Source organism: Struthio camelus, chromosome 6 (genome assembly GCF_040807025.1).
Source record: "Struthio camelus isolate bStrCam1 chromosome 6, bStrCam1.hap1, whole genome shotgun sequence".
Taxonomy (NCBI): domain Eukaryota; kingdom Metazoa; phylum Chordata; class Aves; order Struthioniformes; family Struthionidae; genus Struthio; species Struthio camelus.
Window position 1 is genome coordinate 18287942 of NC_090947.1, and position 15424 is coordinate 18303365.

General features: G+C 35.7%; 1 protein-coding gene across 5 annotated transcripts in view; it reads left to right on the top strand.

Moving 5' to 3' along the window:
* The window catches only part of PDE1A (phosphodiesterase 1A), a 190286-nt gene that overhangs the window by 103772 nt on the left and 71090 nt on the right, over window positions 1-15424 (top strand). Inside the window, exon 1 of one of the 5 annotated variants that reach the window (XM_009676326.2) lies at window positions 6911-7154. The exons of the other annotated variants lie outside the window; for them this stretch is intronic. Coding sequence (XP_009674621.1) covers window positions 7099-7154 — 56 coding nt within the window. The 5' untranslated portion in view covers window positions 6911-7098. Of the gene's footprint in view, window positions 1-6910; window positions 7155-15424 lie in introns of those variants that run through there. 5 annotated transcript variants of the gene reach the window in all.

The window sequence follows — 15424 nt, forward strand, 5'->3', positions numbered from 1 at the left end:
ATAGAGAAAGGTTGGCTTCCTCATAGATTTCTGACCAATTGATAATGGTTATATGTGCCTTACTTATTTTATTTTTCAGTGTTTTAAATATAAAAATATACTGTAGATTCTGATGGGATTATGGCCATGCACATTTGATAGCCATCAAATTCCTTTTCATTGAATTATTAAGTTGTCCCGCTAGGACTGCTTGAGCTACTGTGTTTTAAAGATTGGGTAGAACATTAATGATCAAAGTCAAATTAAAATGACATTGTAAATTTTTTATTTGCAGGTTGATGCACTTTCTATGTACATTGGTCCTTAAATTCATTACTAGGAATCTGCATTAAATAACTCATCATTTTTGAGATGGATTGGATATTATAATCAAGTATATTACTTGCAATTTCAACATTTTTTCTCAGTTTTTCATAATTAATATTAATATTGTCATCTCCTCAGTGCATAAGTTAGTTACCTGCAAATATTACAGATCCACGCTATTGTAGCAGTTACGATATGCCATTTTCTGTCTTTTGCCTATACTATTCAGTAAAGAAAACAAAGATAAAATTTATGTCGCTTTGTGACATAATGCAAAGTTTGAATTTTACAATGATACGTGGCATTTTAAGTTAGCTTATGGTTCATATTTACCCATCTGATAAGTTCCTTTTAGCCTAGGGATAAAACTATGTCTGACCTCGCAGCTAACCCTGCTTTGGGCAGGTGGTTGGAAGGAAGTCCTTTCCAGCCTGTATTTCCTAGTCCTATATACTTTAGTGAGAGAAGAGAAGCACTTGCAAAGACAGTGTAGTAGACAAAATGATGCCAGAAAGTGCTTCTACAGATTGCTGAGTTAGCAGGAGATGGACTTAAGTTTGTTGCAAAATATGGACATAAAAATAGGGGGATAGAGTATAATTGGAGTGATCTTGAAATTACATTAATGTCTGCAGCTACTTAACCCTGTCCAGGTCTCTAATAGTGAATTCTAAAATGAAGCAAAGTTAGCCTTTATAACCACTTTTGCTGTCATAAAACATTCTCTGAGTTTTGATGATGCTGTCATTCAAGTGCACCAGCTACAAGAGGACGAAATTAATGACTTGCTTGTTCAGGTTCTGATGCCCTGTGACTATTAAAAGAAACTAGAAGAAAAAAAAACCCTTTTCACACAAAGACTTTATCCTCCATTTGCCACTTATACTTTGAATTTCTGAAGACTTCAGAATCAAGAGGATTTAAGTCAACAAACTGTCTGGTAGAAGGTTGTGAGAAGGTGCTATTATGTGGAAAAATAGGAAGACAGGACATCTCTCTGAGGCATAGGAGGAACGAGCATGTTTACTGGATTTTACACATAATCAGTGCATTTCAGAGATATATAGCAGGCTAGTTTTAAGTTTGCAGGCTCATACGATCCTCCAACTCAAAGCTGAAAGACTGCAGCTACTCTGGATGCAACCGCTAGTGTTCAAGAGAGTGAAAGATGTTTGGCACAATCAGCTCCTCTGAAACTGCTTTTTTAGTTGTAAGGTGTATGACCATGTTAGGGAAAATAGAGATAAGTTATCAGAGAGTATGGCAAAAAGGTAATTTAAAAACTAGAAAGCAAACATCTGGACTAGAACTTGCAGGTAGCATTTTGAGCTTCATTTAAAAGTTAGGTTTGGGCAACACTTAGCAAACAGATGCTGTTCGGTAGTCATTGTAATGTCTTGAGGCGGTAGTTTTGGGCAATGTACCTTACTCCCTGTCGGTTTTTCAGCCTTTAGGAGGAACACATGCTAAAGAGTGGCAAACAGTAAGCCTGTGAGCAATGAGAGTTGTGTACTGTTTCCCATGACCCCTGACATCTGTCTTCTCATGTTCCTCAGTATCCCTATTTGTAGAACGGAGATAAAAATTTGGTGTGTAAGTTTCAACTTGTTTATAAAGTGCCATGGTATCCTTGGATAGAAAGCACTATGAAAATACAATCTATTCTACCAAATATAACCACACATTACCAGCCTCTTCCACTTTATTCCTTAGTATTTCGGCACACCTAATTTCTATGCAAATAAACTATCTGTACAAAAACTAAGTAATAAGTTAACTCACAAGAAACCGATTAAGTACATTGTCACTCTGTTAGAAATTCATCCAACTCTTTGGTAAACAAATTTCTACACACTTCACTCCAGGTTAGTTTCCAGACAAGATGTCTTGGTATTCAAACACTTTTAATAGAATTGTTTTTGGAGGATTTCCAACAATAAAAAGGGAAATAGATTAGGAAAGCTTAAATAACAAATATTAAATATATATGACATAGGAACTCTTAACTATATATTTGTTCACATTTCATTAAAATGTAAAGAGCCACTTATTGTTACATTTCTATGAATTACTTCTTTGCTCAGGACAATATAGAAACAATATAAGTATGAAATGTGTAAATTTCAAGGAATTAGCAAAATCTTTTTCTTTAACTAGGAATAAGAAAGTGGTAGGATTCTATTACGTTTTTAGTAGAATTTTAATTGAGGTGTGGCTAATTTGAAGCTATTTTTTAGGTTTTATTGACAATAGAGCAACCCTTTCCAAGGTACCATAGTTAGGGTGATGGCAGAGGAGAAGAATACGCAGGTTATAAAAGAAGATCAAACATTTAATTGCTAATTCTGCAGGGTGTTTTACTTGTTATTCTGAGTGATGAGACATATTGTGACAAACTGACCACAGATTTCTTCTGATAATATTTTTTTCAAACCATCTCATGACTGATAGCTCTCTATTTTTATGAGTGATTTCCACAAAGTGATTATTTTCACGTAACATATGTTTTTTATGTTGGCATATGAGTTTTTTTCTTTTTTGGAGGGGTTGAGCATCTTTTAAATCAAAATCTATTTTTGATTTTGGAACATTCAAAAATCATATTTGACAGATTCTCCATAAAATTCTGGGCCATTTCTAAAAGTGCTAAGTAACATAAAACCACTATATTTTTATCAAAACAAATGTGTGTGTTTATTCTCTGTTTTTCACATTCACAAAGATACTTTCTAAAAGTAGGAGGTGCACAAAGCAAATGTACACAAAGCACGTTTACCTCTTTTTACTTCCAAATGACTGGTCTTAATTTAATGGTATGAGCTGTCCTTGCTGAAAGAGACAAGAGTGACAGGATTAAGTTGTAAGTTATTTTTGAAAGTTCATATTAAGACACAATTTTAAAGTATTGGTGTCTGGACTTAATTTATTTCCTGTATTTCCTTCCTGTTGCTGGAAGACTAAGCGAGTTAGATAGATAAATCTTATATGATATGAAGACGAGAAGGAGGAAAATTTCCCTTGCACTGAACATCCTCCAACAATAGGGTTTTTTCCCTTGTCCCCATCATCTTTTTTCAAATTTTACCTTCTTGTGAAGAAACTCAACTAGCGGGGAAGTGCGCATGGCATGAGTGTTCCCTGACCTGGCCCGTTCCCTTCTTGAAAGGGAGTCCGCTCTTGGGCCTCACAAGACTTCAGCACTACAGGCCTTTACAACTGTCCTGTCCCATTGTGCACTGAATCAAACTGCTTTCTAGATAATCCAATAGACTTGATCACAGTAAATTAATAAACAGAATAAGTGGCAGTGCAGTTAACTATGAATTAAACCATGGCAATTACTCCTATATCAGGCAACAGCAGGATAAGACTGTGATCTTTTTGGGTTTTCCATAGTAAATAGTCAGGGAAGGTTAGGGAGCTGGGGAATTTTATATGATTTTACTATTATTATACTCTTTTGCTAATGTAATATTTCTTTTTTCTTTCTTTTGCTTCTATTTTCTCTGAGTAACTGACATTTTGGACTAAATTTCAGTATAGTATAATAAAATGAATACAGAATACTGATGACCAGCCTTACATAAAGAGGGATGGGATCCTATGATGCTATTTTGGACTTTTGAACATAGAGAACTCTGAATTATTTTGTACAACTGAAACTACGGTCTAACAGCTGACAAAGAATATTCAGCCAAAGGAAATACATTCAGAGAGACATTGGTACTGAGAAGCTTTCTCGGAGGTCACTGAATGGCTAAGAAGCCTTTATGTAATTATTAAGAGTTTGGTGCTAAGATAGAATAACAAGTGTAGAAAAAATATCCTGTTAACCTTTAGCTCTGCTCTTCTTTTCAGCTGACGTTCTGAGAGATACAACTCATAAATTATACAGAGAAAACATATGGTTCAGCGCTGTTTCTTATGTTTGGACAAAACATAGTCTTTTTTGAAGTCAGTTGACTATAGGAATTAATAGCCAAATTTAGATAAAACCATTGGCTTGGAGTAACTTTAGAATCTCTGAAAATTAGTATTATAGGGCACTGGGGTTTCTGGGAAGATTTTATTTTGGTCTCTTATGACGTGATATGGTATGCTGTGCAATTCTGTAGCAAAATAGCTGGCACTATTAGAAAAGTACGTTTTAGTAGTATTTTCCATTGTTCACAATATTGTTCACAAGATACTATTTCTTTCCTTTGGAAAACTGTAAATATTACAGTTATAGATTTGTATCAGAGCCAGTTCAAGTTTATTCAGAAGCACAGGCTAAACTTAATTTTGTCTCAGCTTTGGGACAGCAATGTTCAGGTCTCTAATGATACTGAGCAGCTACCCCAGACGCTAAGCTGCATGGACCAGTGGCATTTCTGACATCTGTAAGTGGGGTAAGGACTATGAGAGGGTCACTAGGATTTTAAAGAGATGTCTCAATTATTGCCAGGCCGGTATTTTGCTCTATGCTTTTGAAACTTTGTATGTTTTAATGGTTTCCTAAAAAATACAGCAACCAGTCTGATTTTAGGGGACTAGATTGTGTATGAAGATAGGAGGATGTGTTTATTTAAATAACTTTTATAATGGCTTTTTAGGAATAAATTTGTTTGATGTAGCAATAGTATTGCCATAGGCTAGAAACAAAGTCAAATAACTTCTAGCACCTGGAAGCTCTTTACAACAGCATAAGGTGGTTGCCTCCCACTTTTTACAGTGTTCACTGAACAGTGGTAAAAAGTCCGAACCGTTATCTTCTTGAACAAGAATCTGAAAAATAGAATAACATCTCAGTCTGAGCATATGAAGCTACTAAATTAAATACTTGAAAATATATAATAGAATTTTTTCATGGTCTGAACACAGTTATTTTCTATTTTGTAATATATAAAATGTCATTATATTAACATGTTGTTCTCTTTAAAAGAAAAAAGGATACTAAAAGCTTATGTATAAGGATGTTGTGTACAGTAGCCACGAATCCATTCCTACCTGTATGCTTGTATTCATAGATTTCTAATGAAACTCAGAAATTCATGAAATTAGAAAGTCATAGGAATTCTCGATGCTTCTTTGAAGGTGCATCCTTTTAAGGTGCAAATAATTGTACACGATCATGGTAAAATATCACCAAGACTGCTGAGATGTTGCTACCTATTTCTGTCTACAGTATGGTGAAAAATTACACCCTAATAATTGTTATGTAAATGAAATAGTGGAAAGAAGAAGAGCTAAGACATGTGACTCCTGTCAGATAAAATTTTTTTTGAATTTCCTGTGGTCCTAGGCAGAGTGAGAATGTGTAAGACAGATACAGATTCAGTAAATCCAGCTGGGGCATCCTGGTACTTATCCATTTAGACTATCATACAGTCGCTACTTGTGAGCCACTGATTCCTCATTTCTCAATCTTACAAATGTTAGCTTGACATTAAAATATATAGGCTACTCCCATGTCCAGTGTCCATCTTATTCATACATTATAAGCTCTTTTAAATAATTCTTGTTTTGTAAGTTAAATAAAAGTTTTGGGTCTCACATACAATCATAGAGCCTAAGAAGTGTTTTGGAGCATGATAAATTATTATTTTATTTTTTTTTTAACATGGCAAAGTGGTAAGCTGTTTCTCAAAACACATCTGTGTACTGTGGCCTTTTGTTATTAGCTTGTTACCGAAGCTCTTGCTTAAGATGAGCACAGCTTTTAAGCAGGTTTGTCTTTCAGTTCTTTTCCTATCCACACACAGAAGTACCTGCGTGGGATTTGAAGGGCTGGGAAGGCCAAGTGAGCAGATACCTTTAGAAGTACAGGTGAGAGTCTGGATTCTAGTTTAATACGCAGTGAAGAGTTATGTGAGTCCTACCGTTTGGTGGTAAATGCAATCTCACAGAACAGTCTGAGAAAAAAATCTTAGCCTGCCTCACCCCAAAGAACTGCAGCCCCTGTCCTAACTTAAGAGAGGTTTTGGAGAGTGACAGAGGACATTTAGTACCAGGAGGCAGGGAAGGGGATGAGGGAGGTCCTAACCCGGGAGCCCTCATGCGCGTCCTGGGTGGCGGGGGCAGTCAGACCTCGTAACTGGTAAGGTGGGTTAGCAGCGCAGAGGTCACGGTAGGACTGTGCAGCGTGGGCTCAAAAGAGAACAACAAATATTTACCATGCATTAAATCAGATGAATTTTATTCCCATTTACATAACAGCCAGTGAATTATTTGCCCAGGGGTGGAAGCCAATTTAGTCTATGGCCCTTTAATACCACGTTGGTGACGTAAAAAGATTTTGGTATAAGACAGAATCAGGTTTCCTATGTGTGTTAATCAGGCTTCACACTGGACTGAGAAGTGAGGTGAAACCTGGGCACGGTAGTTTGTGACGCCTCTTTTGTTAAAGTCGGTTATAATCAATGACAAAAGGTGAAAAATCCTGTATCATACAGAACAAGGGAAAACTGTGTTTCTCCCATCTCAGAAGACTGCAGTGTATACGCGTTCTCTCTCCCTCGCTCGCTCTTTTTTTCCGTTCTCCTCACAACACATGTACCAGACCAGGCTTTTTATGTCATACTGCAGTAGCACCATCCCACACACTCTCTGTCTCTGAAGAAATGCAACCCTTTTCCCGTTCGTCTTAAAGTAGATTTCAGTGATTTGTGATCTTCTGTCTGAAGGAGCGTATTTCTGCCTAACCTGTAAAGAAATGACAGCCTAGGCTTGAATCAGTCGCTAAAATATAGGCATCTAGTGCCATTTGAGACACTTAAGGGTAACCGAGACATCCACGCAGGGCTGGCAGATATGACACAGGACCTGCAGGATACCTGCGCTCTTCTGGAGCAGCAGCTGGGCACCAGGTGAGATACTCTAGGGCATCTCAAATGGCGCTAGATGCCTCTATTAGATAAATGATTTGAGCCTCCTGTTTCTGGGCATAATGTATATTTAATATATAAGATGACTGATCAGCAATTAAGTTCCTGTTTTTGTTTCTATTTTGTTTTGAGGCCGAGTTGTACAAATCTGTAATTACATAGTCTCCCTCTCGATGCTAATGAACTGCTTATACACGTAATTGCTTGCTGTTGTGGGTAAAATGTACATGACTGAGCTCTAAACCTCTCCAGTTTTGGCTCTGCCGCAGCTGTTCTTGAGGTGAACTTTGATAAATGACAGACCATTCAAAACCTGACTGGTTCACAATATTAAAGGAGCAAAGCAACACAATTTGTAGAGCTAATAACTAAAAATGAACATGTATATTTACACAGAAGGATTTGCACTTTAAGGCTTGTAAAACCTTCTGTCAGTTCTGTTAGGATACAGTTTGTGAAAGAAGTAATAAAGGACTAGAGTATGTAGCATCTCTCTCTGAGACCAGATTTATGTTTTGTGTGCCAGAACAATATTAAGCAAATCCTCTTCTTCCTGCTAAAAAGCCTAGCCAGTCTGCAGCTCTCGAGAATTTTCTTTCCAGTGATAAACATTACTTTGAAAACTTTTCCATGCACCTGGGTACTGACCAAAGACAACAAATAACGGAACAGGAAACCATAATTCAATTCTTTACTATATAGAAAGCTTTGCAGATGACCTAAGCAGCTACATTATTTATATGCACTGGCTTTTTAAAGAGGTTGATATGTTTTTCTGGCTGAAGAAAATGGAAAATCTGTCTCTTCTGCTGTATTCTGTGTACATTTAATTACTTTTTAACCCTCTCCATAGTCACATGCCTCTATTGCTTTTCCTTCTGAGAGCAAGGCAGAAAAACAGGCTTAATGCATTCCCATCAAGGTGCCTTTCAAACATATAAGTGTTGCAGAGCAGATTGGCCACACAGTTTAAAATGCTAAGGACTTAGAGCAAAATCAGTACAAGAAGAGCTTTCTTGTTATTATTTAAAGCCTTCCTTACTTGAGATGGGTGTTAGTGGCAGTTGTGGTACGTTATAATTTTACTGTGAATGCTGGGTATTTTTTCATTTCCAGAGCTAAGGTTGATTATCCAACTTGTTAATGTTTTTTCAAGTCCGATTCACAATTTTCTTAACAATAGCCATTTTAACGTGATACCAGAGTTGAAACTTACGCCAAACCTCAAGCCTGAAGACAGACAGACTCGATTGCTCCGCAGATTGGCTCTTTCCCTTTGACCTAGCTTGAGAAAGCATACGAGCAGCAAAGCTGCTTTTGGCACAGCTCGTTGGGTCATGGGAGGAGGCCAATTATTCCGGCACATCAGGTATATGCAGTTCCTTGGAAGGGTTTCTTTCACAGTGATGTGTAGAAAAACATCTCAGAGAAAAGAAATTTAAAGAAAATTATTCATTGACAGTTGCAGTAGTTTTCCTTAATTTTTCTGCTTGGACAGATCCCAGACGTTTTCAGCTACGCTTCTCCAGCTAATGCTAATGGACAGCTTTCCTGTATTGATAGACAGTTAAAAGTTCGAGGGAACTTTTGCTATTATGCCGGTTCAGATCCTTTAAGTAATTTAATACAGCTTTTCTTTCTGACATTTGTAGATACTTTCAGATGATGGGTACGTCTCTCTAGAGACAAAGAACTGAAGCTGAAATTTCCTTTCATTCTGTCAAAAATGACTGAACGAAACAAGAGCAAAAATCTACACTGTGCTTTCAGGAGCTTTTTAAACTTCTGCATAGTAGATACACTATGCCTCAGTTCTCCAGAATCTTTTATCTTTTTTTTAATTCATCCTATAAGCCTGCCTTGGAAATTTGTCCTATACACGTAAAGAACGAGACAAGTTTCTTTGAATACGTTGGTAGTATGTTGATCAAAACCTGCTAGAAAATGTAACTGATATTTATTGCAGTTCCTGGCAGAAAGTATGGAATATACCGATCCAGATCCATTGGGGTTAGTGGAAAGAGTTCCATGAACATAAATAGCCTTTAGATCAGGTGTTCTGCACATGATAAATTTCCTGCTGTTCTGAAGAGAGGAAATTTAGTGTCCAATCTAGCTAGCTCCATAGAGTCAATGGGATCAGTAGAGTTGATCTTGAATGCATTGATGCTGAGTGCATAATTTTTTCCTCTTTGTTCTCTTGGAAGAGGAGCTTGCTTGGGTACTATATTCAGAATGTGTACATTTATGTGCAAATAGCTCTTTTTAGGTGATTTCAGCTTAAAGTGTAGAATTTGGCACCTTTTATTGAGCTGACAACATTTACATAGTGATTTTAAATGATGTTGTTAGTAATTTATTCATTAGTTATAAGAGGAATTTTAATTTTATTGAAAGGAATATGAGTGGAGTTTGAACTTAATAGGTTCATTTATATCTCTTACTGATTTTTATATATATCCTTTTTTGCTTCTTCTCCATCTCTGCTGCACCACCTTCTCTCTGAAAGAATACAATCAGTTTCCTTAAAGAAAATATATATACAGGAAAAAATTGCAGAATTGTGAATTAATACACTTATTTTCATAGCTGGACAACCTCTATATTCTGTTCCAGTGTCCCAGTCTGAGTGATCGTGATCAAACTGGATTATAAAATCATCAAGATAAGGAACTAGGACAAAACTGTTGTTTTTTTGTTGGGCTGCTGATAGTGCCCCTGACAAAATAGACATTCTGGAATTGGCTGGTATATAATTACATCAGCTAAACAGAGAAGGTCTAGTATTCCTACTAGTTTAGATGAGTGGAACAGTCCTGGGGTCTGATGCATGCGAAAATCAACTGCTGAAGACGTAGAGCTGCTGTGTCATGTACCAGTGTGGACATTCAGAAAAATGCAAAGTGACCGCAAAATGCTTCCACTGTTTTGTGCCCTACCAAAAATACTTTTCTTGACAAAATACAGGCTTTTTTTCTTCAAAAGAAATTGCTAATTATTCAAAACTAAACTTCTTCTAAAGCTGTATCATTTTCGGTGAAATTCAGGTTGAGAAAAAGGTCCAGTCTTATGGTGTACTTGATAAACTAGGCTATTCAGAAATAACTACTTTGTATTTTTTCTGGAACACACTGAAATGTCTGAGGAAGGTTTTGTGCTTTTGTTTACTATGATGTTAAGTGATATGAATGCCTGTAGTATTAGATATAAAGGTTAAATATTATGTCAAATCTGAATGTAAAAGAGAACATGTGATTTTAGGAAAGAACCACCGTGACATATTGGTTAACTGTGGTTATTAAAAAATGGTACATTTTCATTTTAAGTTTTGGAATGCTAGCTAAATCTAGCAGCTAAATCACAAAAACAGTCCAGTTGTATATGAGGTCACTGACAAATGATCTGGCAGATCACACAATTATTCCGTCTGATCCAATAGTAGATAAAATGCAGGGACTTTTTTTTAATTAATAGTGGAAATGCACTAGCATGAATCCATCTTACAGCAGTGTTTAAATTTTTAATAATTATGAGCTGCTAGTTATATGCAAAGACAGGTCCATTAAATAGAGATTCTATAGGCATCGTGAATAGGATTATCATGATATATTTATGTTAGCTTTCCTTTTAAAACTCAAAATCTCTAAAAGGTCTGAAAAATCTCTAAACGGACTTTTATGGGGTTTCTATAATCCTATTTATAACAGAAAAGTTTCCATGTCCATTCACTGATGTAGGTCTGCAAAATACTGTTTAAAGATTTTTCTGGTTAAATAAGATTTATGAGACAATATGTTTTGGAAAAGTGCCACAGTATTACAAACGTGGGATAGGGAAGCGCTGACAAGATTCAGAAAAGCAACTAAAAAACTGCATTATTCATCGCAAGAAAACATTAAAGCAAATCTGAAGAAAAGGTAATTTTAATTTCCAAAGCAGATACGGGCCTTATATGTATCAAATTTACAGTATTACAAGGGACGCTACAGAAAAACTCAGTGATTTTTTAGGTGGCAAGTTGCATTTATTCCAGCACCATCAAAGAAAGGAAAAAATAGATTGCTTTATAAGACACCTAAAATTGGTAGTTTAAGACCTAATTTTTAAACCTTCTGCAAGTAGAAGGCCAGTGGAGTTAAATGGAGTGTACGTAGTAGGTTTGCAAAATCAAATAATTTTTTCATTAGAGATGACTTGTTTTCCTCTTGATATCTTTTATGCCATTACAAAATCAATCAGCCGTGTACCCAAATTTGGAGCTTGGAAGAGGCTACAAGGCTGATGAAAAAAACCTCTGCCTTGCAACCCAAACCAACCGACCCGATCAATCAGATTCTTGATATGTACTAAGAATAGCAGAGAGGAAAGGAAAGATCATTTGTTCTCAACAAAAGTTAGCACTAAGTCATGAATTCCAATAATCTGGATATGTAAACATCAATTCAATATTAACAATAAGCACCTGTTTTGTCATTAGAACAGGACTCTCAAAAATCATCCATAGGAAACTGCCTTGCCTAATGACTCTTGATTATTGTTTAGTTGCATGTATTTCCCTTCATATTATTTTAGATAAACAAATTTGAAAAAAATTAGATCAAATCATAAATCTAAACTTAGACTGTGGTTGTATATTATGTGAGCTATAGATAGTGTGATATGGTCATGTATAGTGTATTTTGTAGACAAATGGTATAGTAGTGGAAAGTAAGGGAAAATGCTCTATTAATGCTGTTACTGCAGTTCACCTATTTGGTATGTTTGTTTGAGTGTAAGAAGCCAAATGGCAAGAAAGTAAACAAGAAACAAGATAATGGAAAGGATCAGGCTTAGTTTAGAGTAAAAGTGTCAAGGGAACAACAGTAAAGCAAGGCCTAGAGGTTTGTCTGGGGTGAAGTTTGTCTTTCACCTGCTTGGACCCAAGATTAGGGTTTAGGCATAATGTGACTAGAAAGTGCAAGTGGAAAGATGACATTAATAAGCCTAACAGGAATAAATATAGAGAGAAAGGAAATTACTTTGTCCAGTGGAGGCAACTTAAGATGAATGGAAAGAGTAACAGCTAAGCACAGGGAAAAGGTACAGGCTTTGTTGCTTTAATCTTTGCAAGTATTTTTCTGCATCTTTTAGCTGAATTGAATAAACAATAGTTTTGTTTAAAAAATATGAATCATTTTACTCTGCAGTTGTCACAGGCTTCTGAAAGAATGGGGTTTGCAGGTGCAAAACACAGTTAGACCTCTGAAGTTAATGTCATTAATGAAATGGAATTGCAGCCCAGATTTTCAGCCCAAAAATGATAGGATAGTGTATTTCTAGCCAGAGGTGGTAAGCCAGAAGGGTAAAACTCACAAATTTCCCTCACAAAGGAATTATTCCCGTGATTATGCTGCATTTTGTCAGATTTTGGGGGTTCACATGAATTTAGGATCAAATATGTAGCTGTATGTCAATCCATTCTGCCTGTGAGTAGAATTAGTTAATTCCTCCTACTACAAATAAAATTGACATCCATTTCAGACAACTAGATAATATAAATGAGATCATAGAAGTTTAGTAAATTTTTAGGTCATTTCTGTGATCATGTTTGTGGTAGAGGTGCAAAGATCTCTTTTCTGAGTGTATCAAAATGTAGCAGTATAGCTCCGGTAAGCTCCTCCAACTCTATTATCACCAAATAATTACATCTTCTTTTGATTAATCCTCTAGTCTCTAATTTCCTCTAATCTTTTTTTGATTAATCCAGAGTTGCTATTGCAGTTTCATCTGATCAGTTTTGAAAAGGCTTATTTCTTTGTATTGTAAGTGTATCTTACTCCATTGCTTGGTGTTTGTTCATTTAATGTTGCTCCTTTTTGAACTATAGTAAGTGTATTCCAGAGAATAGTGTGAGATTAACTATTCTGAATCGAAATTTAAACTAAATGCATCTGGCATGACCAGAAAATAATAAACATAGTGAATGAAAAGCTTAAGCAGGTATTTATGTACCAGTACATTTTGAAAACCAGAGCAGAAAGCAGGTATTTTATGGCAAAACCCACTTTAAATTGCTCCCTGGATTAAATTCACATTCAATCTGATTCACAGTAATACAAATGCCTTTTCTTTAATACCTGATCTGGTATCTACAGAAGAAAAATTATTACATTGATTTTACTTATATTTTTTTCATGTAAAATATATTAATATGTATCCAACAAAAGAATGTAAGCAGCGTTTTAAGACACTTGTTGATCTATGCAAAGTTAGAATTGCATTTGCAATAGACAGCAAATCTGGACGATAATAAAAAGTTAAGATTAATAGATAAAGGTACAAAGTGCATATAGGTTGTTTAATCTCCCAACAGTTATGCTAAAGATCATATCTTTTTCTTTTTGGTTCACATAGGTCTGATTTTTCATAACCATTAGCTGTTCCTGCATATGTCACTTTAATTTTTCACTTTATTGAGCCTTGGGCAAGTTTCTTCATCAGAAAATTGCATAAATGTTTTTGCTAGTTTAACTACTGTGTTAAATGTCGGTGTCTCTACCCTGGCTTATTCACATTTCCATTCCTATTCCATGAATGATGCAAGAGGGCTTTTGCCTGAGTTTCTTGCATCCTGTTGGTTAATCAATTAGGGATTGCAGCACAGGATTCTTAAAAAGAGAGAGAATCGCTCTTTTAACAACTGTTGCATTTACCTTAAATGTTAAAAAGCTAGATTTAGATTTCTTCATTGCTTGATTTGGTCCCCCAGCCTCAAGGCGAGTGCATATTTTCCTATGCCAAAGTGTATTTCATTTCTTTGTACATGGGGAATAGTTCCAACAACAGTGGCCCTACAGAGCTGTTAATAAGCTGCAACTGAGTTTCCAGCTCTATATCCGCTTTCTAGTTGGGTATTTTGCAATCCTTTTTCTTTTCCATAAATGTTTTCAGGTACATCCTCACTGTACAAAGAAATATGGCTTTTATTTCTCTTGTTCTTTGTATGTGTATGCTCACACAGAATGGAAATCTCTGGCCAATGTTGACATTGAAATCTATCGCACATCTTTCCAAATTGTATCCTTGAATCCTTGAGTCAACATACAAATCACTTAGAGTCCAAAATTTCCTTTAATGTTCTTTACAATAAAATTTCTAGTCAACAATCACCATAAAATATGGCATTAAAGAAACAAAGCTCCCAGAAATAATAAGTTGAGATAGATACAAAACGGTTCAGAAGACACACTTCCTAGTATGGTCAAATAAAGTGTTATTGAACACTGCATGAGAGATAGCCAACCAGGGTACTGGCTTTGGTATTCAATCCATATAAGCACATTGAAGTCTTTAGCAGTTATAGTCGTTTGTCGATCTAAGAAAGAGTGATGGCCTACCAAAAAGGTGATATCCATCTGATTCGCTGTCATTTTCAGATTGTCTTTCCAGAATGAAATCGCACTCTAACGTGACTAATCTCTTCCCCTAGTATTAGCAATAAGATCTTAAGTAGAGACCTTTCATCGCAATGGTGATAATCCGATAGAATGTAAACATTAGTCTCATTAAAGTTGAGCTCTTATTTACGTGATTTACTTGATCAAGGTACATGTACGAAACCACCTGCACGAGAATTGTTTTTTAGCATTGTACTTGGTTTTTCTTCCATCATTATCTGCTGAAGAATGTCGTGCACTGAATGCTCAGGCTGAAGTATGTAGACATTTGCAGATGAAAGTAATATGTTCCTAACAAGTAACTGAACGTTTTCAAGGCACTTTGTGATTAGTGTTCATTTTATAAAATGTAACTCCTGTATACTTTTCTCTGGTATCTCTCTATGTTCCTTATTCAGGTAAGCACTAATTGCATATGTGTCCATCCCTTGATCAAGGTCTGGGTTGACTGGTATTAAAGCTGCCTTGTTTTTCTTGCGCAAACTATTGGTCTACTTCTCTGAGTGATGTTATTTTAGATTAAAGTGAATAATTTGATTTCAAAACTGAGGATTGCAATAAAAAGTATACCTGCCATAGGAGAGACGGAAAAACAGTGGAAAACCAAACATGTATTGTTTGAGAATATGACAGGCAAATCACAGTATGTAGCTAAACTTTATATATCTAACAAACTGCTCTGGTTTTATTTTGATTTCAGATCATGCATGCTATTTATTATACACATAGGTTTTTCCTAAGTCCTTCGTAAATGTATAAACAAACAGTATCGTATAACATAAAATCAAGAACTTTACTAGTTTTCTATTCCAAAAT